This window comes from Chlamydotis macqueenii, chromosome W (genome assembly GCF_036417535.1).
Source record: "Chlamydotis macqueenii isolate bChlMac1 chromosome W, bChlMac1.mat, whole genome shotgun sequence".
In the NCBI taxonomy this organism is placed as follows: domain Eukaryota; kingdom Metazoa; phylum Chordata; class Aves; order Otidiformes; family Otididae; genus Chlamydotis; species Chlamydotis macqueenii.
In genome coordinates this window covers 36,499,845-36,523,579 of record NC_141592.1, presented here as the reverse complement: position 1 = coordinate 36,523,579, position 23,735 = coordinate 36,499,845, and the positions used below count along the sequence as shown (strand labels likewise).

At 47.4% G+C, this 23,735-nt stretch overlaps 1 protein-coding gene across 1 annotated transcript in view; it reads right to left on the bottom strand.

The window, feature by feature from the left end:
* The window catches only part of LOC147596669 (nuclear cap-binding protein subunit 1-like), a 126,172-nt gene that overhangs the window by 28,277 nt on the left and 74,160 nt on the right, over positions 1-23,735 (bottom strand). The window contains exons 14-16 of the mRNA XM_086769722.1: positions 4,155-4,229; positions 2,985-3,088; positions 2,329-2,451 (exon numbers count right to left, since the gene is read on the bottom strand). Of these exons, the coding sequence (XP_086625848.1) occupies positions 2,329-2,451; positions 2,985-3,088; positions 4,155-4,229 (302 nt within the window). The remainder of the gene's footprint in view (positions 1-2,328; positions 2,452-2,984; positions 3,089-4,154; positions 4,230-23,735) is intronic.

The following is a 23,735-nucleotide window of genomic DNA, read 5'->3' as shown; positions in this document are numbered from 1 at the left end:
TGAGGACCGGCGGGACGCTGCCTGGACCTGGGACCATAGGGACGCCTTGGACCCACGGTGGTAGCTATTATCTTCTTTTTTCCCTTCCCTATCTTTACTTTTCCTTTTCACTCCCTTTCACCTATTGCACGCCGCTTTACGGGCAAAATAATAAAGTTTGTGCTGTTTGATTGAAACCAACCCCTTTGGCGTGTTCACCGTAATTTTGCACTTTGAGATCGCATTAAAAGAACCATCACGAGTCCCGAGTGGGCCGTGACAGGAACCAGCAAAGACAAGTCAGCAAGAAACCACCCTGGCAGCAAGAACAAAGCAGGACAAAGTTCTGAATCCACGCAGCTGGACATAGTGATAAGGAGGAGAGAACTCTGGTGACTGTGACTCCTGAGAACGGACACGAGATGGACACAGAGACGGGGGAATAACCTGTCGTGAGAGGAAACATATGATCATGAATTCTCGGAAACCTAATTAATATATAACCAAGTCCGTGGGAATTCTATGAATATGCATGTCTATGATGCATAAATACTGTACCTATTTGTAATGGTTTAGCCCGAATCACCACACAGTTTCTCGCTCACCCTCCCCCTCCCCAGGGGGATGAACTGGGAAGGAAGGAGAACTCGTGGGTTGAGATAAAGACAATTTACTAAAATAAAAAGGGAAAACTACAATAATAACAGAATATAAGGATATTAAAAATATACAAAGTGAACAATATGTGTTTTCTTACCACCCGATGTCCCAATGACCGATACAGCCCATCCCAAGCAGCGATCACGGAAACAAAACCGAGCAGTGAGCAAAGGAGCAAAAGGGAGCCAGCAAGGTAGAGGGAACAATGCCAGCAAAACGAGCAGGAAAGATGGGTGCCAGGCAGGCAGATACCCACCCTCGCCTGCCCCCACTTATATACTGAGCATGACGTTTATGGCATGGAATACTCTCTTTGGCCAGTTTGGATCAATTATTCTGTCTGTCTTTCTCCCAGCTTCCTGCATCTGCAAATTAGCGAGACTTGGAAAGCAGGATGGTGTCCTTGGTCTCATTCACAACAACTGGTATCATCAGGGTGTTTATGAACATTCTTCACACACAAAATCCAAAACATACCAGCTACTGAGAGGAAAAGTTAACTCCATCCCTGCCAAAACCAGGACACTGTTGCTTAACATGTTGCACACGTTTGGAGGAGCGATCCCCCGTGCTGCCCAGCACTGAATAAACATACCTACTTTACAGTCTTACAGATTGTGGAGTCTGTTTTCCACATGTCAGTAGAAATAGTTCCAGGTTAATGCGAAATAGCAGCAGAGAAACAGCTATACTAGTGGCATGTAACAGCACTGATGGAGAGAAGCAGGGAACAACAGCTGAAGACACTGCAGAAGTCTACGTTGGGTTGGAAACAAGGCAGGCCAAAGAGCATGGGAAAGGGGGAATGGATGAGAAGAGAAGAAGCTGCAGATTATTATAATAAAGAGGTTGGGTATTTGTAATGGTTGGGGAAGGGGGCCACAAATTGTACATATGGGATGTGGGACACTTGAGGTGAATGGTTCTGAATCCCCTGGACACTGCCGTAGACCTGCTGGCAACAATGGGTAAGAAAAGGAACATCGAATACTATGTGGTCTTTATAGCAAGTCAAGGAAAACAATACTGGCTCTCAAGCAAAAAAAGGCTCACTGCTGCTCTGTGCCTGCATAACAGAACACTTACAAGTATTGCAGTATTACCCAAACTGTCCCTATGTTTTAAAGATCACTCCTCAAACCTGTATCTTACACTCCTTTCAGACCCCAAGAGCACACTGGCTTTGGAAATCAAGCATTAGGTGTGGCTGGACCAAAGCTGGAAAGAACTTGAGCAAAGTCCTATTGTGAGAATGTCAGTTTCATTTAGATCTAGGGAAAGCTAAGATAGCCAGGGTGCTAGCTTTAACAGCTATGGAACTATATCAACAGGAGGCAAGCTCTTAAGTAAGGTAAAGGCATTAGATCTTCGGGACAAAGCTGACACCATGAAAAGAGCTCTAATGCTGAAGGCAAAGGAAAACGTTAAAAATCCTTCATGCCACCTCTGTGGATAATTAGCAGAACTCACATCAAGGGTCAGGTTTCTTCTATTAACTAGAACAGATCTGTCTCTGTACATGAAAAGAACAGAAGAAACTGACAATTGTATGCTACATTTATTGTTAAACTGAAACCAACTATTAGAAAGGAAAGCATACAGTTCAATTAGCAGCAGAAACCATAACCACAGGACAGCAAAACAGTTTAGATGCAAAACTAATGACAACCTTGCATCAGATGTCCTTACCATTGTCGTTACCCTTATTTGGATTAGGCACATCTTTTAAAATGTTGAAGATTTCATCATTACTGGCCTTATTTTTAATTGCAATAGTTAAACAGACTGCTACAGTATATCCAGGAAGAGATCCTAAATTAAAACAGAAGGTTCATATAATCATTTTCAAGTCTAGGATGAAATGAACATTTTTACATCAGCGTGTTTCTCAGAGAAGCATGTACAATCCCAAGTACCCCCAAAACTTGCTGCTCCAAATACCACTGTCCACATGACCATTCCATAAAATTCAGCAGTGGGTCTATTCTTCACAAATTCAAGTCATTTTCTAGTACCTTCAGAGTTGAGGGGGGAATAATTCCCTTGATTAAAACTCCATTATAATTCCCATTAGCTTCTTAAAAATACAACATTTACCTGCATTTTCTCACTTATCTCTGCCTTTTATAATGACTGATCCTTCACATGATTTGCTGCCTCTCTGCTTGCATCATTAAATCAAATTTGTTCAGTAAAATCTTTTACTGTTAAATGCCCCATTCATTCAAAACCAAGTCCATATTATCTTTTGCTACATTCATTTCTGCACAGTATTCTGCCTGAATGATGGAAATAAATTAGATTTTTTTTAGACTCCTGGCAAATATTAAGTATTAAATACTTACTATTGCTTTCATCTCCATATTTGTAAATACACACTGGGTTTGCAGGACTGAGGACAGAAAAGCTTGGAGGAACAATGTCTATTATTCGCTGATGGTAAGAAAGCCTATGAAAGTAAGTTTCACAGCAGTAGAATTATAATGGAATATCATCATCAGAGTTGACTCAACTCACTGATGTATTTTTCCTATTTTTTAATTTGGACCATGCAAACAAATAAATTCAAAATGTTTACTCAAGGCAATGGTAGTTCCTGACAGATAGCAAGAGTTAACTTAATCAAAACTTTCTATTGGATGCTTAAATACTAGAATTACATCCTCACACAAGTCTAAGATGCTACAGGAACAACTGGTAAAACACTGGTATTAAAAGCACGGGGAGGGGGGGAGAAAAAAAAAAGTTAAACCAAATGGCTTCATTTTACCTTCCATCTTACTTACATTACAAACACTGAAATCCTCTACTAAATATGCAGTAAAATCAAAAGGAACCACAGACAAAATTAAAACTTGCAGCACAACAATTTCACACTTCATATATAAAACTCTCGCAAAACAACAGGTAAGCTCTTTTTTCCATGTAAAATACTGAATTACATGGGTTCTTTGAACATTTTGCTCTTGCACTCTCCTATACCCCCTATTTCCACAATTATTAGCCCAATCCTGACAGCTGTTGTGCTTTTGCAGTTTCTTTTTAGGGTCCATGGGAATCAGAGATGCCCAGAACAATCAAGATACTTATTTATCTTAAACTAGGGATATAATAAACCCCTCTATTTCTGTAAATAACCACTGTTTTCCAGCAAATTACCTGATCTTTTTCCTTTCCCACCTGTTCTATTATCAACTCTTTTTACCTAACCCCAAGCAGAAAAAGTAAAGCCCTCTTAATTTGTACCTAGAAGCATGAACAAGTGGGATGTCACCTCCACTTCCTCCACGTATTTGTCCCCCAGTCCACTAGGAAAAGCAGTGCCCTACAACAGATACACTAGAACAAAACTGAGCAAAACAGTAGAACAGACTTTAGCTAAAAAAGTTAATAGAGAAAATATGTATGCTTAAGACGAGCGCCACATTAAAAGGAATGCATCATTACCTGGAAGCAATGGCCAAATTTCAATTTAACGTAACTACAAAAGCAAGATATTCGGAAGTCTTACTTACCTCATGCATTTTTCCAAAACCTCTCTCACAAATTTGGATTTGGGTTTCTCAAGGTCCTGAGTAAGACAGTCTGACCTATCAAAGAAAAAGAACAACAACAACAAACCCAACCCCCAAAAACCCCACAACAATAATTTCTAACAAATGTATTTGTGTTCTAATCTGTTTTGGTCTGATACAACAGGTAAGGAACATTCACTAGATAATCACAATTCGCAAAATCATTCAAGTTTCAAAGAATCTCAGGAGGCTACTTACTCCAACTTCCTGCTCAAAGCATGGTCAACAATGTATTCAAACCAGGTCACTCAGGGTTTTGTCCAATCAGTTCTGAAAACCTCCAAGGATGGAGATGCCACAACCTCTCTGGGCCCCTGCTCTCATGCTTATCCTCACAGTGAAATATTTTGCTTTATATCCAGATAGAATTTCCCCTGCTTGAATTTATGGCCACTGTGTCTCGTCTTCCTGCCATGCACCTCAGTAAGGAGACTGGCCCCATCCTCTCAGTAACCTCCTCATAGGTATTAGAATCATAGAATGGTTAGGGTTGGAAGGGACCTTCAAAGGTCATCTAGTCCAACCCCCCTGCAAGGAGCAGGGACATCCCCAACTAGATCAGGTTGCTCAGAGCCTCATCCAGCCTGGCCTTGAACGTTCCCAGGGATGGGGCCTCCACCACCTCTCTGGGCAACCTGTTCCAGTGTTCTATAACCCGCATCGTAAAAAATTTTTTCCTAATTTCTAATCTAAATCTACCTCCCTCTATTTTAAAACCATTACCTCTCGTCCTATTGCAACAGGCCCTACTAAACCGCCTTTCCCCATCTTTCTTGTAGGCCCCCTTGAGGTACTGGAAGACCACTATAAGGTCTCCCCGGAGCCTCCTCTTCTCCAGGCTGAACAGCCCCAACTCTCTCAGCCTGGCCTCATAGGAGAGGTGCTCCAGCCCTTTTATCATCTTTGTGGCCCTCCTCTGGACCCTCTCCAACTGGTCCATGTCCTTCTTATGTTGGAGGCTCCAGAAATGGACACAGGACTCCAGGTGGGGTCTCACCAGGGCAGAGTAGAGGGGGAGAATCACCTCCCTCGACCTGCTGGCCACGCTCCTCTTGATGCAGCCCAGGATGCGGTTGGCCTTCTGGGCCGCAAGGGCGCATTGCCTGGTCATGTTAAGCTTCTCATCCACCAGCACTCCCAAGTCCTTCTCCTCAGGGCTGCTCTCAATCCATTCTCCGCCCAGCCTGTATTTGTGCCTGGGATTGCCACGACCCAGGTGCAGGACCTTGCACTGGGCCTGGTTGAACTTCATGAGGTTGGCACGGGCCCACCTCTCCAGCCTGTCAAGGTCCCTCTGGATGGCATCCCTCCCTTCCAGCGTGTCGACAGCACCACACAACTTGGTGTCGTCGGCGAACTTGCTGAGGGTGCACTCTATCCAACTGTCCATGTCGCCGACAAAGATGTTGAACAGGGCCGGGGCCAGCACGGACCCCTGAGGGACGCCACTCGTGACCGGTCTCCACATGGACATTGAGCCGTTGACCACCACTCTCTGAGTGCGGCCATCCAGCCAACTGCCTATCCACCGAGTGGTCCGTCCATCAAACCCATGTCTCCAGTTTAGAGAGAAGGATGACGTGCGGGACAGTGTCAAAAGCTTTGCACAAGTCCAGGTAGATGATGTCAGTTGCTCGTCCCTTGTCCACCAATGCTGCCACCCCGTCATAGAAGGCCACCAAATTGGTCAGGCACGATCTGCCCTTGGTGAAGCCATGTTGGCTGTCACCAACCACCTCCTTGCTCTCCATGTGCCTTAGCATGGTTTCCAGGAGAATCTGCTCCATGACCTTGCCAGGCACAGAGGTGAGGCTGACCGGCCTGTAGTTACCTGGGTCTTCCTTATTCCCTTTTTTAAAAATTGGGGTTATGTTCCCTCTCTTCCAGTCATCGGGGACCTCACCAGACCGCCATGACTTCTCAAATACGATAGCCAGTGGCTTGGCAACTTCATCCGCCAGTTCCCTCAGGACCCGCGGATGGATCTCATCAGGTCTCATGGACTTGTGCACCTTCAGGTTCCTTAGATGATCCCGAACCTGCTCCTCAAGTACAATGGGCAGTTCTTCATTCTCGCAGTCCCTGCTTGCACCTTCTACAGCTTGGGCGGTGGGACAGGAACTCTTGTCGGTGAAGACTGAGGCAAAAAAGTCATTGAGTACCTCAGCCTTCTCCATGTCCTGGGTAACCAGGACACCAGTTCCCTTCCGGAGGGGGCCTACATTTACCCTGGACTTTCTTTTGTCCCCTACGTACCTATAAAAGCTCTTCCTGTTACATTTTATATCCCTGGCCAGATTCAGTTCCGCCAGGGCTTTGGCCTTCCTTACCTTATCCCTGGCCACTCGCGCAGCCTCTTTGTAGTCCTCCCAGGCTACCTGTCCCCACTTCCACCCTCTATAGGCTTCCTTTTTCACTTTCAGTTGGTCCAGGAGCTCCTTGCTCATCCACGCCGGCCTCCTGGCCTTTTTGCCCGACTTGTTCTTCGTTGGGATGCACCTCTGCTGAGCTTGGAGGAGGTGCTCCTTGAATATGGACCAACTTTCCTGGGCCCCTCTTCCCTCCAGGGCCGCCTCCCATGGCACTTGGCCCATCAGGTCCCTGAAGAGGCCAAAGTCCGCCTCCTGAAGTCTAGGGCAGAGAGCTTGCCATGTAGTTTCCTTGCTGCCCCGTGGATCTTGAACTCCACCATGTCATGGTCGCTGCAGCCAAGGCTGTCCTTCAGTTTCACATCCCCCACCAGCCCCTCCCTGTTGGTGAGCACAAGGTCGAGCATGGCACCCCTCCTTGTCGGCTCCTCTATCGCCTGTAGGAGGAAGTTGTCGTCCACGCATTCCAGGAACCTCCTGGACTGCCTGTGCCCTGCCGTGTTGTCTCTCCAACAGATGTCAGGGTGGTTGAAGTCCCCCATGAGGACCAAGGCCTGTGACCGTGAGGCTGCTCCTATCTGCCTATAGAGCACTTCATCTGCTCTGTCCTCCTGGCCAGGCGGCCTGTAACAGACCCCCACCGTAACGTCCCCTGTCCGTCCCCATCCTCTAATCTTGACCCGTAAGCTCTCTGTCAGCTCCTCCTCCATCCCCAGGCAGAGCTCCACACACTCCAGCCGGTTGCTGATGTAGAGAGCAACACCCCCTCCTCGTCTCCCCTTCTTGTCTTTTCTAAAAAGCCTATACCCTTCCATGTTGACACTCCAGTCGTATGTGTCATCCCACCACATCTCTGTGATGCCAACAAGGTCGTAGCCCTGCTTGTGTGCAAGCATCTCCAGCTCTTCCTGTTTATTCCCCATGCTGTGTGCATTGGTATAGAGACACTTCAGCTGGGCCCCCGACAAAGCCGACTTGCTGGCTGGAGCGACAGGGGTGCTATTGCACCGCAGTTTAGGTTTATTTGCACTTATCTGTGATCCCTCCTCAGCTTCTGGACCCTCGGTGCTGGCACTGGCGCCATGCTGACAGCAGTGGGCTGAACTGTGCTCCCCCTCCTCCAGCAACACTAGTTTAAAGCCCTCCAGACGAGCCTGGCAAGTCTTTGTCCAAGCACACTCTTCCCCCTCTTGGTTAGGTGCACGCCATCCGCCCCTAGCAGCCCGGGCTTCTCAAAGCACGCCCCGTGATCTAGATACCCAAAGCCCTGGCTGTAGCACCACTCCCTGAGCCAAGAGTTAACCTGCCAGATACCTCTGGCCCTTTCAGGTCCCTGCCCTTCCACTGGGAGGATTGACGAGAATACCACCTGCGCCCCAGAGCCTTTGACTGTTGAACCCAGAGCCCTGAAATCCCTTTTGATGTTTTTTAGACTGCTGCCAGCTGTGTCGCTGGCCCCCACATGAAACACCAGCAGTGGATAATAGTCTGTGGGCCCTATGAGGCTAGGTAGTCTCTCTGTGACATCCCTGATACGAGCCCCTGGGAGACAGCATACCTCCTGAGAGACCGCATCGGGGCGGCAGATGGGTGCCTCCGTACCTGTCAGGAGGGAGTCACCCACTACTACCACTCGTCTTTTTCTTGGTAGCGCTAGTTATTACATGAGCCAGGCGTGCTACCTCGCACAGCTCCCGTGCCTCCCCTGAGGTGCTGGGTCTTACTTCCTCAGTTTGCAGAGCAGCAAAGCGGTTCTGCAGGGACACCTCGGGGTTCTGGGGAAGCTGCTTCTTCTTCCTCCTGCGCCTTGCCCTTGCAGCTTTCCATTCAGTGGCATCTTCTGCCTGCTTGCTTACGTCGTGTGTCACTGCGGGGGGGGTAGTTGATTGGTTCACTGGGTGCTCCGGTTCCGGTGCAGCCTGTGCCTGGAACCAAGTATCCAGCTCCCTCTCAGCCTCCCTGATATCCTACAGCCTCCTGACTGCCTCCTGCAGCTCAGCCACCTGCCGCAGGAGCTCCTCCACCTGGGTACACCTTCTGCAGGCAGGGCTGCCGCCTGCCCCTGCCCCGGGAGCAGGGTCCAGGCACTGCCTGCAGCCCGAGCTCTGCACCGCAGCCTCCCCCCTCGGCTGCTCCGTCTGCACGGAGGCATCGACCGCCGCAGGGGGTGCCGGTGCAGACCTCCCGGCCGGAGGTGCAGCCTTTGTTCTCAGGCGGGTGTTGGCCATTTCGCCCTGAGAGGCGTGAATCACCAAGTGCCCCGGGGCGCCGCCCTCGCTGACGCGCCCTTCCTGCGCGAACTGCTGCGCGAACTGCCGCGCCACGCCCTGTTGGCCCGTCCAAGTCACTGGCGCTCCCTAGGGCCTGCTTTATACGGGGAGAGGGGCCGGACCGCCGGTGCCCCCTGGCTCCGCCCACGTCTCGTCAGCCACTCTCACGCGAGCTGCGGGCTCCTGGCGCCTCGCTCCGCTCCACCTTGAGCTTCCCTGCCTCGGGAATCCCCTGGCTGCGCTGCGCTGTGCCGCGCTGCTGCGAATCGTGCCGACTCCGAAGCTGTTGCCTCGGCGACTCAGTCTCTCTCTCACTCCCCCCACCCTCCAAGGGAATAGGGGAAAGATAATATAACAAAAAGGCTCAAGATTTGAGATAAGGACAGGGAGAGATCCTTAAAGTTACCGTTACGGGCAAAACAGACTTGACTTGGGGAAAACTATTTGTTTATTATTATTACTATTACTATTATTATTATTATTACTATTACTAAAACTATTTGTTTATTATTATTATTAATAAAACCAAAGCAGGATAATGAGGAAGAGAACAAAACAACTTCTCCCCACCCCTCCCTCTTCCCCCTGTACCACTGAGGTGGGGGGAGGAGGAAGAGATAACTGAAATTAAGTTAAGCTGGGGGGGATACATACATGGATTTCTCAGCTATTAGGAAGGACCTCTTGATGGAAGCTGGACTAAGCTGTTTGACAGATGGTTTCACAGTTAGAGTTCAAACTGTTGGTGGAGAAGGGGCTTTACTTGTAAATATGCGTCAGAAGTCCCTTCGAGAAGGTCAGAAGTAAGGCCATTCCTTCTACTCAAGGAAAGCAGTGAATGGTGGGACCTTCAAACACTGGGGAAGTTCAGGTCTTCACCACAGGCTGCAGAGGAATCTTGCCAGGAGCAGCATTACTCCTCCCCCTCCTTCTTCACTGACCTTGGAGCTGCAGCCGTTCCTCTCACAAGAAATTCTTCACAATCAGCTCAGGCAGATGCCTCTCAGGTTCTCTTCACATCTCCTCTCTCCACTTCTTGCATCTGGGCTGGGCTGGGGTGAGTCGGGCTCAGACAGCTTCCCAAAGAGAGGCCAGAGGGTGAAGGCTGCAAGGCCCACAAGGCTTGCGCCTCCCCCTCTCTGCCCCCCAATTCTGCTTCTTCACTATTTCCCCCCCCCCCCCATCTTAAATACATTATTGCAGAGGCATTATCAGGGAACATTCCATCATCAACTGACTCGCCCTGGTGTAACAGTCGGTCAAAAGATCAGCATTGTCTCAGCCTCGTCATTAAGGACACGGCACATTGGGGACACGGCACCTCCAGTTGGACTATAGATTTGATGCGGCCTACAAGTTAGGCTCACAACTTGACATGAGTTGCTGCGAGCAGCCTGCCTGAGACGCAGTTGCTGCTCCCATGAGTGGAATGCAGTTTCCATGGATGAGTTGCTGTAAGCCTCGGTTGTTGCTCCCATGGGTGGAGTGCGGTTTCTGTGGAAGCAAGAGGCGTAACGCTCCTGGAATGGGGACTGAATGAGGCGCAGCACTCCTGGAGAGGGGACTGAGTGGACTATCCATTCTCCATTATCAGGAAAAGACCTGAGCTGCTAAGATAACAGCATAGCTGCTATCAAGGAAGATGGAGCGCAATGGCCATCTCAGAACTTTGCTCAGGATAATGAGCTCCGAGAAAGGTGGAGATCCCCGAAGCAAAGGAGGAGCAAGGTTTGTTACTTAGCATAAAAGGTCAACCCCTAACAACGAGACCCCTGAGAGAGATCGTGAAGACCGGTGGGACGCTGCCTGGATCTGGAACCATAGGGACGCCTTGGACCCGCAGTGGTAGCTATTATCCTCTTTCCTATCTTTACTTATCTTTCCTTTCCACTCCCTTTTACCTATCGCGTGCCACTTTACGGGCAAAATAATAAAGTTTGTACTGTTTGATTGAAACCAACCCCTTTGGCATGTTCGCCTTAATTTTGCACTTTGAAATTGCAGTAAAAGAACCATCACGAGTCCCAAGTGGACTGTGTGTCAGGGACTGAAAGAGTTAATGTCTCAAACATTGTTGTGGCTGTGGCACCCAGGTGCAGTCTGCATAGGGAAGGTGGAGGCCGCATGGGGGATGTGCAGCTCCACAGGTCCCTGTTAACGACTTGCCCACTATGGCAAGGGGTCACACAGCAGTCATCTGAGGAAGGGGGCTTCCGACCACTCCTCACATTTAGCACCCACTTCGTGCCTGTGCAGAGGACTCAGAACTTTCTGGAACCAGACGCTTCAAGGGGCAGAACTGGAGGCGGGGATTAGACTATAAAAGACACTGCCTGAGGGAGCTGCGTGGCAAGCCCCCTGCCAGAAGACCATCACGGCCGCCCATCACCAGAAGCCACATGCCCGGAGGATCCGCGCGCCTGAGAAGAGGGGCTAAGGAAACTTTAATAGATATGGCATTTATTGATTATTGCTGTGCATGCTAATACAAATAGCGTTTGATGCTTTGCTAACTAGCTATTGTAAAAACTACCCGAGGGGGGGAAGTCTTGTATTCCCCAACCGAGGGGTCTTGCTTTGTGCTTTGAACTCTTTATCTGAAGTGAGAAGTCCTGCACCTCCCGCACAAGGACAGTCCTGATAAGAACCAAGGGGTCTCCTGCGAGAAGTCCTGCACCTCCCACACAAGGACAGTCCTGATAAGAACCAAGGGGCCTCCTTCAGGAGCCAGCTAAAACTGGACAAATGACTTCTTGGAACTAATTGTAATACCTAAATGACCTCTTGGAACTAATTTTAATACGGAGCGGGGATAGCTCATGCATATGTATAGGCGTGTTTTTTTAACTTCATGCATATGTAACACTTGGTTGTATAAAATTCAAAGTGAATTGCCATGCCAGGCGCGCACGATTTTGGCGGGACTACCCCCCGTGCTGCCCGGCGCCGAATAAACATACCTACTTTACAATCTTACAGATTGTGGAGTCTGCTTTCCGCACGTCAGTTTGGCGAGCCAGCCAGGAGGCTCTCTGCTTGGCTGCGGGATCGACTGCGGAGCGGACTCTCCTAGGCGCGCCCCGAGCACTTTCCTCGGAGGAGCCTCCGCTGCCAGCCGCTCACCGCAGGAGCAGACAACAACCTCCTAAAGCCGCGGACCAAACGGTATGTTTAATGGTAGGGGCCTGTAAGTCGTACGCGTGGCCGGGGCAGCTGGTAAATCGCGCAGAGACGTCTGGCGTGCAGCATAGTCCCCTTTGGGTGGGTACCCAGGTTGGTTTGGGGCTCCAGTTGGGGACTCACTGACCGATAGAGTGACCACTAGTGATCCTGGGAGTAGATCAAATTAGTCTGTGTTTTGCTGGTATCGATTTTTGGTTCTTGTAATAAGGCATTTTGTGTTGGCTACTGATTTGGACTTGCTGAACCATAGTGTCTGCGTGAAGGATTCTTGTGTGTGTGTGATCTATGTTGCATGGTAAAAATTCTATGTTGCGTGCAGGACCTTCTATGGTGTAAATGCCTGTGTTGTGAAAGCGTGAGTCTCGGGAATCCCAGCAAAGCTGTGACTGTGTGTGTGGCACGAGGTCTGTCCAGCCGCCCCTAGCCACCCAGAGTCTTCTGAGGTGGGCTAGAAAGCAAGGGGACTTTCCTCTTTCCGAAGTTTATGGTGTAAACGCCTGTGTTGTGAAAGCGTGAGTGAGTCTCGGGAATCCTAGCAAAGCTGTGACTGTGTGTGGCGTGAGGTCTGTCCAGCCGCCCCTAGCCACCCAGATTCTTCTGAGGTGGGCTAGAAAGCAAGGGGACTTTCCTCTTTCCCAAGTTTCTTGTATGATTGTGTGACCACTATGAGTGTGTGGACGTTCACGAGAGTGTGAACACTGTGAGTCTATGTAAATTGTATTGTTTGTGTGCAAAGATTGAATTGGATCCAAAGTGTGTGTTTGTAACCGCGGTAGTAGTTTATTGTGTTCTGTCATTGTAGATTCCTTTGTTCCCTTGTGGTGGGACCCTGACGGTCCTGAATAGTGTCCTTTACACCACGGTAACTCTCGTAAACCTATATTTTGTTCTAGAGTGTAAGGGTTGTGGTGAAAAGTTGTGGGTAAAGGTTGGCTGAAATTCCGAGCATCCTAAGTGTAAAATTTAGACTGGGATAAGAAAGAAAGGGCTGTGTTTGTGTACAAAAGAAGGATAAATAATAAATCAATAAATATGGGAGGGGGTCAGAGTAGAGGAATAATAAACAAAAGTCCTCTGGGTTTCATACTTGCTCACTGGGAAGATATTGCTGGGACTGGAAGTACGAAAAGTAAAAAGACCCTTATCAAATATTGCAATCAATGGTGGCCGTTGTACAAGCTAGAAGGTGAGGCTAAGTGGCCGTCTGATGGGTCAATAGATTATAACACCCTTTTACAACTAATGTTGTTTTTAAGAAGAGAAAGAAAATGGGATGAGGTTTCGTATGCAGATATGTTTTTCACCCTCCAAAACCACCCGGAATGGCAAAGGGGCTGTGGAATGGTGCCCCCACAGGACCCTATGGTACTCGCGCTTGAGCGAGAAAACAAGGAGCTCAGAGGTAAACTGAGGCGGTGTTGTTCGGCATGTAGTATCAGACAAAGATATACTAAGGCAAGTAAGATTCATCAGGCGCCAGAACAAGATTTAACTGATTTGTTTAAGCCTCCCCCTCGACCACAGGAACAGGATGCGGACTCGGACAGAGCTTTGACTCCCCCGGACAGTCCCGTATCTTCCCGTACTAGGAAGAAATCCGCTCCAACAGTTTTTCAAGCACCTCTCCGGGAGGCGGTGGGACCGGATGGTGGGACGATGTTAATTAAAGTACCCTTTTCTACTGCTGACCTAGGGGAGTGGAAAAAGATTGCAAAAGATTATAGGAGTGACCCGGTAAGTGTAACTAAGCATTTCCAATTTATTATAAAGCAACATAATCCTGATTGGAAGGATACCATTATAAAGTTACAGGAGGGAACGTTAAGGAACATTTCCCCCTCCAAGATCCAAAGTGGGATGTTAATAGATCTGCACATATGGAAAAACTGCAGGAGTACCAGGAATGGATTTTAAAGGGAATGGAGAAGGCAATCCCCAAAACTATAAATTGGTCAGCTTTGTATGCAATCAGACAGAGCCCTTCCGAGTCCCCATCTGAATTCCTGGATCGATTGAGGGACGTGATGCGCCGTAGCACACCGCTGGATCCTGGGTCAGAGGTAGGAATACAACAATTAATCTCCCTATTCTTGGGTCAATCCACAGGAGATATAAGACGCAAACTTCAGAAGTTACGCCCCACAGAAAGCAGGAATTTAGAAGTGCTGCTGGATGAAGCATGGAGAGTGTTTAGAAAGGGAAAAAGGGATTAAATGGAACCTGCCTCTTGTGGGTAAAAATCAGTGTGCTTTCTGTAAGAATTTTGGTCACTGGAAGAGGGAATGCCCAAAGAATAAGAAAGGGGGCCAAAGGGCTCACACAGGAAGAACAATAGCCCACGTAGGGAAAGACTGACGGGAACCTGGGGGATCTACCCTAGCGGATCCACTGGTTATAATTAAGCTAGGGGAAAAACAAGAAAAAGTAGAATTCTTAATAGATACAGGGGCAACATACTCTGTTTTGAATCAAGCCTTGATGCCCCTGGGGAATGATTATGTTATGATAAAAGGGGCGACCGGCCAAAGTGAAAAGGCATATTTTTGTAAGCCTCTAAAATACAAATTGGGAAAACAATGGGGCATTCACAAGTTTTTATATATGCCCAACTCCCCAAAAGCACTTTTGGGAAGAGATTTGTTGGAACAATTGGGAGCAAAAATCACATTTGAAAAAGGAGAAATTACTCTGGAGGTAAAAGATCAACAATACGTTCAAATATTGAGTCTAACCTTAACCAGTCTTCCCTCAGAAGGAAAAATTAACGAGGAAATCCTAGATCAAGTGTACCTGGGGGTATGGGCTACCGACGTACCGGGAAGAGCGAAAAATGCTCCACCGGTCAAAATTCTGAATTCAATACCCCTATATTACCTGTTCGGAAACCCGATGGGTCATATAGGGTGGTCCAAGACTTACGGGCAGTGAATAAGGTAACTGAAGACCTCTACCCAGTAGTGGCGAATCCATATACCCTGCTGACTGTGTTAACACCTGATCTAATTTGGTTTACTGTCTTAGATTTGAAGGATGCTTTCTTTTGCCTCCCTCTCCACGAAGCCAGTCAAAAATTGTTTGCATTCGAATGGGAAAATCCTAAGAGTGGTCGGAAGACCCAGCTCACTTGGACGGTGTTGCCGCAAGGATTTAAGAATAGTCCTACCATTTTTGGCAATCAGCTTGCGAAAGACCTGGAATCCTGGGAAACCCCGTCTGAGAAAGGAAAATTGTTGCAGTATGTGGATGATATCCTGATCGCCGCCAGGACAGAGGAAGACTGTATGGCATGGACGGTGAGTCTGTTAAACTTCTTAGGACTCCAAGGATACCGGGTGTCCAAGAAGAAGGCCCAGGTAATGCAGCGTAAAGTGAATTATTTGGGCTATGAAATTAGTGTGGGGCAGAGAACTTTGGGGCAGGCCCACAAAGAGGTGATATGCCAAACTCAGAAACCCCAGACAGTAAAGGAGTTGCGGACCTTTCTGGGAATGACAGGGTGGTGTCGATTATGGATTTACAATTATGGACTGCTTGTTAAACCACTGTATGCGCTGACAGCGACTGAGCAGAAACACCTTGAATGGAATAAGGAGGCTGAACAAGCTTTTGAGCGACTGAAAAAGGCTCTGATGTCAGCCCCAGCCTTAGGACTCCCAGATGTGAGTAAGCCATTTCTTCTTTTCTCTCATGAAAAGCAGGGCATTGCCCTAGGAATACTGGTACAGGATCTGGGTCCGCATCGACGGGCAGTTGCCTACCTCTCTAAGCAGTTAGACGCGACTGCAAAGGGCTGGCCTGGATGCCTATGGGCGGTTGCAGCTGTGATACTGAACATACAAGAAGCCCGAAAGTTTACTCTGGGTCAGAAAATGACTGTTTTTGTGTCCCATGCAGTGTCAGCAGTATTGGAAGCAAAGGGCGGGCACTGGCTCTCTCCACAAAGATTCCTGCGATATCAAGCTGTGATAGTGGAACAGGATGATGTGGAAATTGTGGTCACTAACATTGTCAACCCAGCTTCTTTTCTCAGTGGGAACACAGGAGAACCGGTGCATCATGACTGTTTGGAAACCATCGAAGCAACATATGCAAGCCGCCCAGACCTGAAGGATAGCCCCATAAAAAATGGGGAAAACTGGTTCACAGACGGGAGCAGCTATGCCTCGAATGGCAATCGACATGCGGGATATGCCATCACCACCAGTCAAGAGGTAATAGAATCAGGGCCTTTGCCCATGAACACCTCCGCACAGAAGGCAGAAATAATTGCCCTAACCCGAGCCCTGGAGTTGGCCCAGGGCAAAACTGTGAACATATACACGGACTCAAAATATGCCTTCGGAGTTGTGCACGCACATGGAGCAATTTGGAAAGAAAGAGGCTTATTGAACTCTCAAGGGAAAAATATCAAACATGCAGAAGAAATTCTGAAGCTACTAGAAGCTGTCCAACTCCCTGAGAAAGTGGCAATTATGCATATTAAGGCACACCAGAAAGTGAGCTCAGATTTGGAAAAAGGGAATGAACTGGCGGACAGAGAGGCAAAACAAGTGGCCAAAACGAAGGTAAAAATAGAAGGGGCTCTAATTCCTGATAGGCAAATCTCCCTACAAGGTAAGCCAAAATATACCAAAGAAGATCAGAAACTTATTACAGACTTAGAAGGGTCACATAATGAAGAGGGGTGGGCTTATACCCCACAGGGAAGACTAATTATTCCCTCTTGTTTACTGTGGCACTTGATACGGGAGGAACATAGAAAAAGGCATTGGGGAACAGAGGCTCTGTATAAACATTTGATAAGGGAAATCGTGGCTAGAAACTTATATACCACAGTGAGACAGGTGACTCAACAGTGTGACCTTTGCCTCCAGACTAATCCAAAAAATACTCCCAAACCAGAAATGGGCCAGATTGGGAAGGGCAATGGGCCTGGACAACAATGGACAGAACTTCCAAGAAAAGGGGGGTATCGCTATTTGCTGGTATTAACTGATACCTTTTCAGGTTGGCCAGAAGCGTTCCCAACTAGGACAGCCAAGGCTCGGGAGGTAACTAAAGTGTTGGTACAAGAGATAATACCACGTTTTGGGGTTCCGGCAACCATATCCTCAGACAGAGGACCACATTTTGTCTCAAAAATAGTGCAACAAATCAGCCACCATTTAGGTATAGATTGGCAACTTCATACCCCGTATCGCCCTCAGTCGAGTGGCCAAGTGGAGAAAATGAACCACTTAATCAAACAGCAAATTGTGAAATTGGGACAAGAAGCAAACCTGACATGGCCTCAGTCTCTCCCTTTAGCCCTTTTAACAAGACCAAGGGGGAGGGAAGGACTGAGCCCCTTTGAAATTTTGTATGGACGACCCTATGGAATACAAAAAGGGATATCTATGCAAATTGGGGATGAAATTATGACTTCCTACATGGTGGCATTGAGCAAACAGCTCAATAAAATTAGAAAGCATGTAATTGGGACCCGGGGAAGAGGTCTAGATGAACCTGTACATGATATACAACCTGGAGATTACTATGGAAAGTCTCGGTACTGCGACAGGGGATGCAATTCAAGCCCTCCAAGAGGAGACTTCTTCCCTGAAAAAAATGGTCCTCCAGAATAGGCTGGGTTTGGATATGTTGTTTGCCCAGCAAGGGGGATTATGTACTGCTATAGGTGAACATTGTTGTACATATGTAAACCAGGAGAAAAGGATAGAAAAAGACTTATCTAAAATCTGGGAACAAACTAAAAGTTTTCATGAAATAACCAGGGACAACATTTCCTGGGGGTTTGACTTATGGGAAAAGTTAACCTCTTGGCTACCAAATTTAACATGGCTGAAACAACTATTTTTGGCAACAATTATAATTATACCTTTCTTCATAATCCTTTTTATAACAGTTCGGTGTGGCTTCTGGTGTTTCCAGAGCACGGGAAATTCCTATAGTAATTGGAAGAAAAACCAATTACGACAGAGGCTTGAGTCTAACCAATACTTTGAGAAAGTGCAAAATAAATAAACATTGTGCCAGAATTAGGTATAGTAAAAGAATTTACTAATTCTCTAGAAAAGGGGGGAATGAGAAGAGGGGCTAAGGAAACTTTAATAGATATGGCATTTATTGATTATTGCTGTGCATGCTAATACAAATAGCGTTTGATGCTTTGCTAACTAGCTATTGTAAAAACTACCCGAGGGGGGGAAGTCTTGTATTCCCCAACCGAGGGGTCTTGCTTTGTGCTTTGAACTCTTTATCTGAAGTGAGAAGTCCTGCACCTCCCGCACAAGGACAGTCCTGATAAGAACCAAGGGGTCTCCTGCGAGAAGTCCTGCACCTCCCACACAAGGACAGTCCTGATAAGAACCAAGGGGCCTCCTTCAGGAGCCAGCTAAAACTGGACAAATGACTTCTTGGAACTAATTGTAATACCTAAATGACCTCTTGGAACTAATTTTAATACGGAGCGGGGATAGCTCATGCATATGTATAGGCGTGTTTTTTTAACTTCATGCATATGTAACACTTGGTTGTATAAAATTCAAAGTGAATTGCCATGCCAGGCGCGCACGATTTTGGCGGGACTACCCCCCGTGCTGCCCGGCGCCGAATAAACATACCTACTTTACAATCTTACAGATTGTGGAGTCTGCTTTCCGCACGTCAGTTTGGCGAGCCAGCCAGGAGGCTCTCTGCTTGGCTGCGGGATCGACTGCGGAGCGGACTCTCCTAGGCGCGCCCCGAGCACTTTCCTCGGAGGAGCCTCCGCTGCCAGCCGCTCACCGCAGGAGCAGACAACAACCTCCTAAAGCCGCGGACCAAACGGTATGTTTAATGGTAGGGGCCTGTAAGTCGTACGCGTGGCCGGGGCAGCTGGTAAATCGCGCAGAGACGTCTGGCGTGCAGCATAGTCCCCTTTGGGTGGGTACCCAGGTTGGTTTGGGGCTCCAGTTGGGGACTCACTGACCGATAGAGTGACCACTAGTGATCCTGGGAGTAGATCAAATTAGTCTGTGTTTTGCTGGTATCGATTTTTGGTTCTTGTAATAAGGCATTTTGTGTTGGCTACTGATTTGGACTTGCTGAACCATAGTGTCTGCGTGAAGGATTCTTGTGTGTGTGTGATCTATGTTGCATGGTAAAAATTCTATGTTGCGTGCAGGACCTTCTATGGTGTAAATGCCTGTGTTGTGAAAGCGTGAGTCTCGGGAATCCCAGCAAAGCTGTGACTGTGTGTGTGGCACGAGGTCTGTCCAGCCGCCCCTAGCCACCCAGAGTCTTCTGAGGTGGGCTAGAAAGCAAGGGGACTTTCCTCTTTCCGAAGTTTATGGTGTAAACGCCTGTGTTGTGAAAGCGTGAGTGAGTCTCGGGAATCCTAGCAAAGCTGTGACTGTGTGTGGCGTGAGGTCTGTCCAGCCGCCCCTAGCCACCCAGATTCTTCTGAGGTGGGCTAGAAAGCAAGGGGACTTTCCTCTTTCCCAAGTTTCTTGTATGATTGTGTGACCACTATGAGTGTGTGGACGTTCACGAGAGTGTGAACACTGTGAGTCTATGTAAATTGTATTGTTTGTGTGCAAAGATTGAATTGGATCCAAAGTGTGTGTTTGTAACCGCGGTAGTAGTTTATTGTGTTCTGTCATTGTAGATTCCTTTGTTCCCTTGTGGTGGGACCCTGACGGTCCTGAATAGTGTCCTTTACACCACGGTAACTCTCGTAAACCTATATTTTGTTCTAGAGTGTAAGGGTTGTGGTGAAAAGTTGTGGGTAAAGGTTGGCTGAAATTCCGAGCATCCTAAGTGTAAAATTTAGACTGGGATAAGAAAGAAAGGGCTGTGTTTGTGTACAAAAGAAGGATAAATAATAAATCAATAAATATGGGAGGGGGTCAGAGTAGAGGAATAATAAACAAAAGTCCTCTGGGTTTCATACTTGCTCACTGGGAAGATATTGCTGGGACTGGAAGTACGAAAAGTAAAAAGACCCTTATCAAATATTGCAATCAATGGTGGCCGTTGTACAAGCTAGAAGGTGAGGCTAAGTGGCCGTCTGATGGGTCAATAGATTATAACACCCTTTTACAACTAATGTTGTTTTTAAGAAGAGAAAGAAAATGGGATGAGGTTTCGTATGCAGATATGTTTTTCACCCTCCAAAACCACCCGGAATGGCAAAGGGGCTGTGGAATGGTGCCCCCACAGGACCCTATGGTACTCGCGCTTGAGCGAGAAAACAAGGAGCTCAGAGGTAAACTGAGGCGGTGTTGTTCGGCATGTAGTATCAGACAAAGATATACTAAGGCAAGTAAGATTCATCAGGCGCCAGAACAAGATTTAACTGATTTGTTTAAGCCTCCCCCTCGACCACAGGAACAGGATGCGGACTCGGACAGAGCTTTGACTCCCCCGGACAGTCCCGTATCTTCCCGTACTAGGAAGAAATCCGCTCCAACAGTTTTTCAAGCACCTCTCCGGGAGGCGGTGGGACCGGATGGTGGGACGATGTTAATTAAAGTACCCTTTTCTACTGCTGACCTAGGGGAGTGGAAAAAGATTGCAAAAGATTATAGGAGTGACCCGGTAAGTGTAACTAAGCATTTCCAATTTATTATAAAGCAACATAATCCTGATTGGAAGGATACCATTATAAAGTTACAGGAGGGAACGTTAAGGAACATTTCCCCCTCCAAGATCCAAAGTGGGATGTTAATAGATCTGCACATATGGAAAAACTGCAGGAGTACCAGGAATGGATTTTAAAGGGAATGGAGAAGGCAATCCCCAAAACTATAAATTGGTCAGCTTTGTATGCAATCAGACAGAGCCCTTCCGAGTCCCCATCTGAATTCCTGGATCGATTGAGGGACGTGATGCGCCGTAGCACACCGCTGGATCCTGGGTCAGAGGTAGGAATACAACAATTAATCTCCCTATTCTTGGGTCAATCCACAGGAGATATAAGACGCAAACTTCAGAAGTTACGCCCCACAGAAAGCAGGAATTTAGAAGTGCTGCTGGATGAAGCATGGAGAGTGTTTAGAAAGGGAAAAAGGGATTAAATGGAACCTGCCTCTTGTGGGTAAAAATCAGTGTGCTTTCTGTAAGAATTTTGGTCACTGGAAGAGGGAATGCCCAAAGAATAAGAAAGGGGGCCAAAGGGCTCACACAGGAAGAACAATAGCCCACGTAGGGAAAGACTGACGGGAACCTGGGGGATCTACCCTAGCGGATCCACTGGTTATAATTAAGCTAGGGGAAAAACAAGAAAAAGTAGAATTCTTAATAGATACAGGGGCAACATACTCTGTTTTGAATCAAGCCTTGATGCCCCTGGGGAATGATTATGTTATGATAAAAGGGGCGACCGGCCAAAGTGAAAAGGCATATTTTTGTAAGCCTCTAAAATACAAATTGGGAAAACAATGGGGCATTCACAAGTTTTTATATATGCCCAACTCCCCAAAAGCACTTTTGGGAAGAGATTTGTTGGAACAATTGGGAGCAAAAATCACATTTGAAAAAGGAGAAATTACTCTGGAGGTAAAAGATCAACAATACGTTCAAATATTGAGTCTAACCTTAACCAGTCTTCCCTCAGAAGGAAAAATTAACGAGGAAATCCTAGATCAAGTGTACCTGGGGGTATGGGCTACCGACGTACCGGGAAGAGCGAAAAATGCTCCACCGGTCAAAATTCTGAATTCAATACCCCTATATTACCTGTTCGGAAACCCGATGGGTCATATAGGGTGGTCCAAGACTTACGGGCAGTGAATAAGGTAACTGAAGACCTCTACCCAGTAGTGGCGAATCCATATACCCTGCTGACTGTGTTAACACCTGATCTAATTTGGTTTACTGTCTTAGATTTGAAGGATGCTTTCTTTTGCCTCCCTCTCCACGAAGCCAGTCAAAAATTGTTTGCATTCGAATGGGAAAATCCTAAGAGTGGTCGGAAGACCCAGCTCACTTGGACGGTGTTGCCGCAAGGATTTAAGAATAGTCCTACCATTTTTGGCAATCAGCTTGCGAAAGACCTGGAATCCTGGGAAACCCCGTCTGAGAAAGGAAAATTGTTGCAGTATGTGGATGATATCCTGATCGCCGCCAGGACAGAGGAAGACTGTATGGCATGGACGGTGAGTCTGTTAAACTTCTTAGGACTCCAAGGATACCGGGTGTCCAAGAAGAAGGCCCAGGTAATGCAGCGTAAAGTGAATTATTTGGGCTATGAAATTAGTGTGGGGCAGAGAACTTTGGGGCAGGCCCACAAAGAGGTGATATGCCAAACTCAGAAACCCCAGACAGTAAAGGAGTTGCGGACCTTTCTGGGAATGACAGGGTGGTGTCGATTATGGATTTACAATTATGGACTGCTTGTTAAACCACTGTATGCGCTGACAGCGACTGAGCAGAAACACCTTGAATGGAATAAGGAGGCTGAACAAGCTTTTGAGCGACTGAAAAAGGCTCTGATGTCAGCCCCAGCCTTAGGACTCCCAGATGTGAGTAAGCCATTTCTTCTTTTCTCTCATGAAAAGCAGGGCATTGCCCTAGGAATACTGGTACAGGATCTGGGTCCGCATCGACGGGCAGTTGCCTACCTCTCTAAGCAGTTAGACGCGACTGCAAAGGGCTGGCCTGGATGCCTATGGGCGGTTGCAGCTGTGATACTGAACATACAAGAAGCCCGAAAGTTTACTCTGGGTCAGAAAATGACTGTTTTTGTGTCCCATGCAGTGTCAGCAGTATTGGAAGCAAAGGGCGGGCACTGGCTCTCTCCACAAAGATTCCTGCGATATCAAGCTGTGATAGTGGAACAGGATGATGTGGAAATTGTGGTCACTAACATTGTCAACCCAGCTTCTTTTCTCAGTGGGAACACAGGAGAACCGGTGCATCATGACTGTTTGGAAACCATCGAAGCAACATATGCAAGCCGCCCAGACCTGAAGGATAGCCCCATAAAAAATGGGGAAAACTGGTTCACAGACGGGAGCAGCTATGCCTCGAATGGCAATCGACATGCGGGATATGCCATCACCACCAGTCAAGAGGTAATAGAATCAGGGCCTTTGCCCATGAACACCTCCGCACAGAAGGCAGAAATAATTGCCCTAACCCGAGCCCTGGAGTTGGCCCAGGGCAAAACTGTGAACATATACACGGACTCAAAATATGCCTTCGGAGTTGTGCACGCACATGGAGCAATTTGGAAAGAAAGAGGCTTATTGAACTCTCAAGGGAAAAATATCAAACATGCAGAAGAAATTCTGAAGCTACTAGAAGCTGTCCAACTCCCTGAGAAAGTGGCAATTATGCATATTAAGGCACACCAGAAAGTGAGCTCAGATTTGGAAAAAGGGAATGAACTGGCGGACAGAGAGGCAAAACAAGTGGCCAAAACGAAGGTAAAAATAGAAGGGGCTCTAATTCCTGATAGGCAAATCTCCCTACAAGGTAAGCCAAAATATACCAAAGAAGATCAGAAACTTATTACAGACTTAGAAGGGTCACATAATGAAGAGGGGTGGGCTTATACCCCACAGGGAAGACTAATTATTCCCTCTTGTTTACTGTGGCACTTGATACGGGAGGAACATAGAAAAAGGCATTGGGGAACAGAGGCTCTGTATAAACATTTGATAAGGGAAATCGTGGCTAGAAACTTATATACCACAGTGAGACAGGTGACTCAA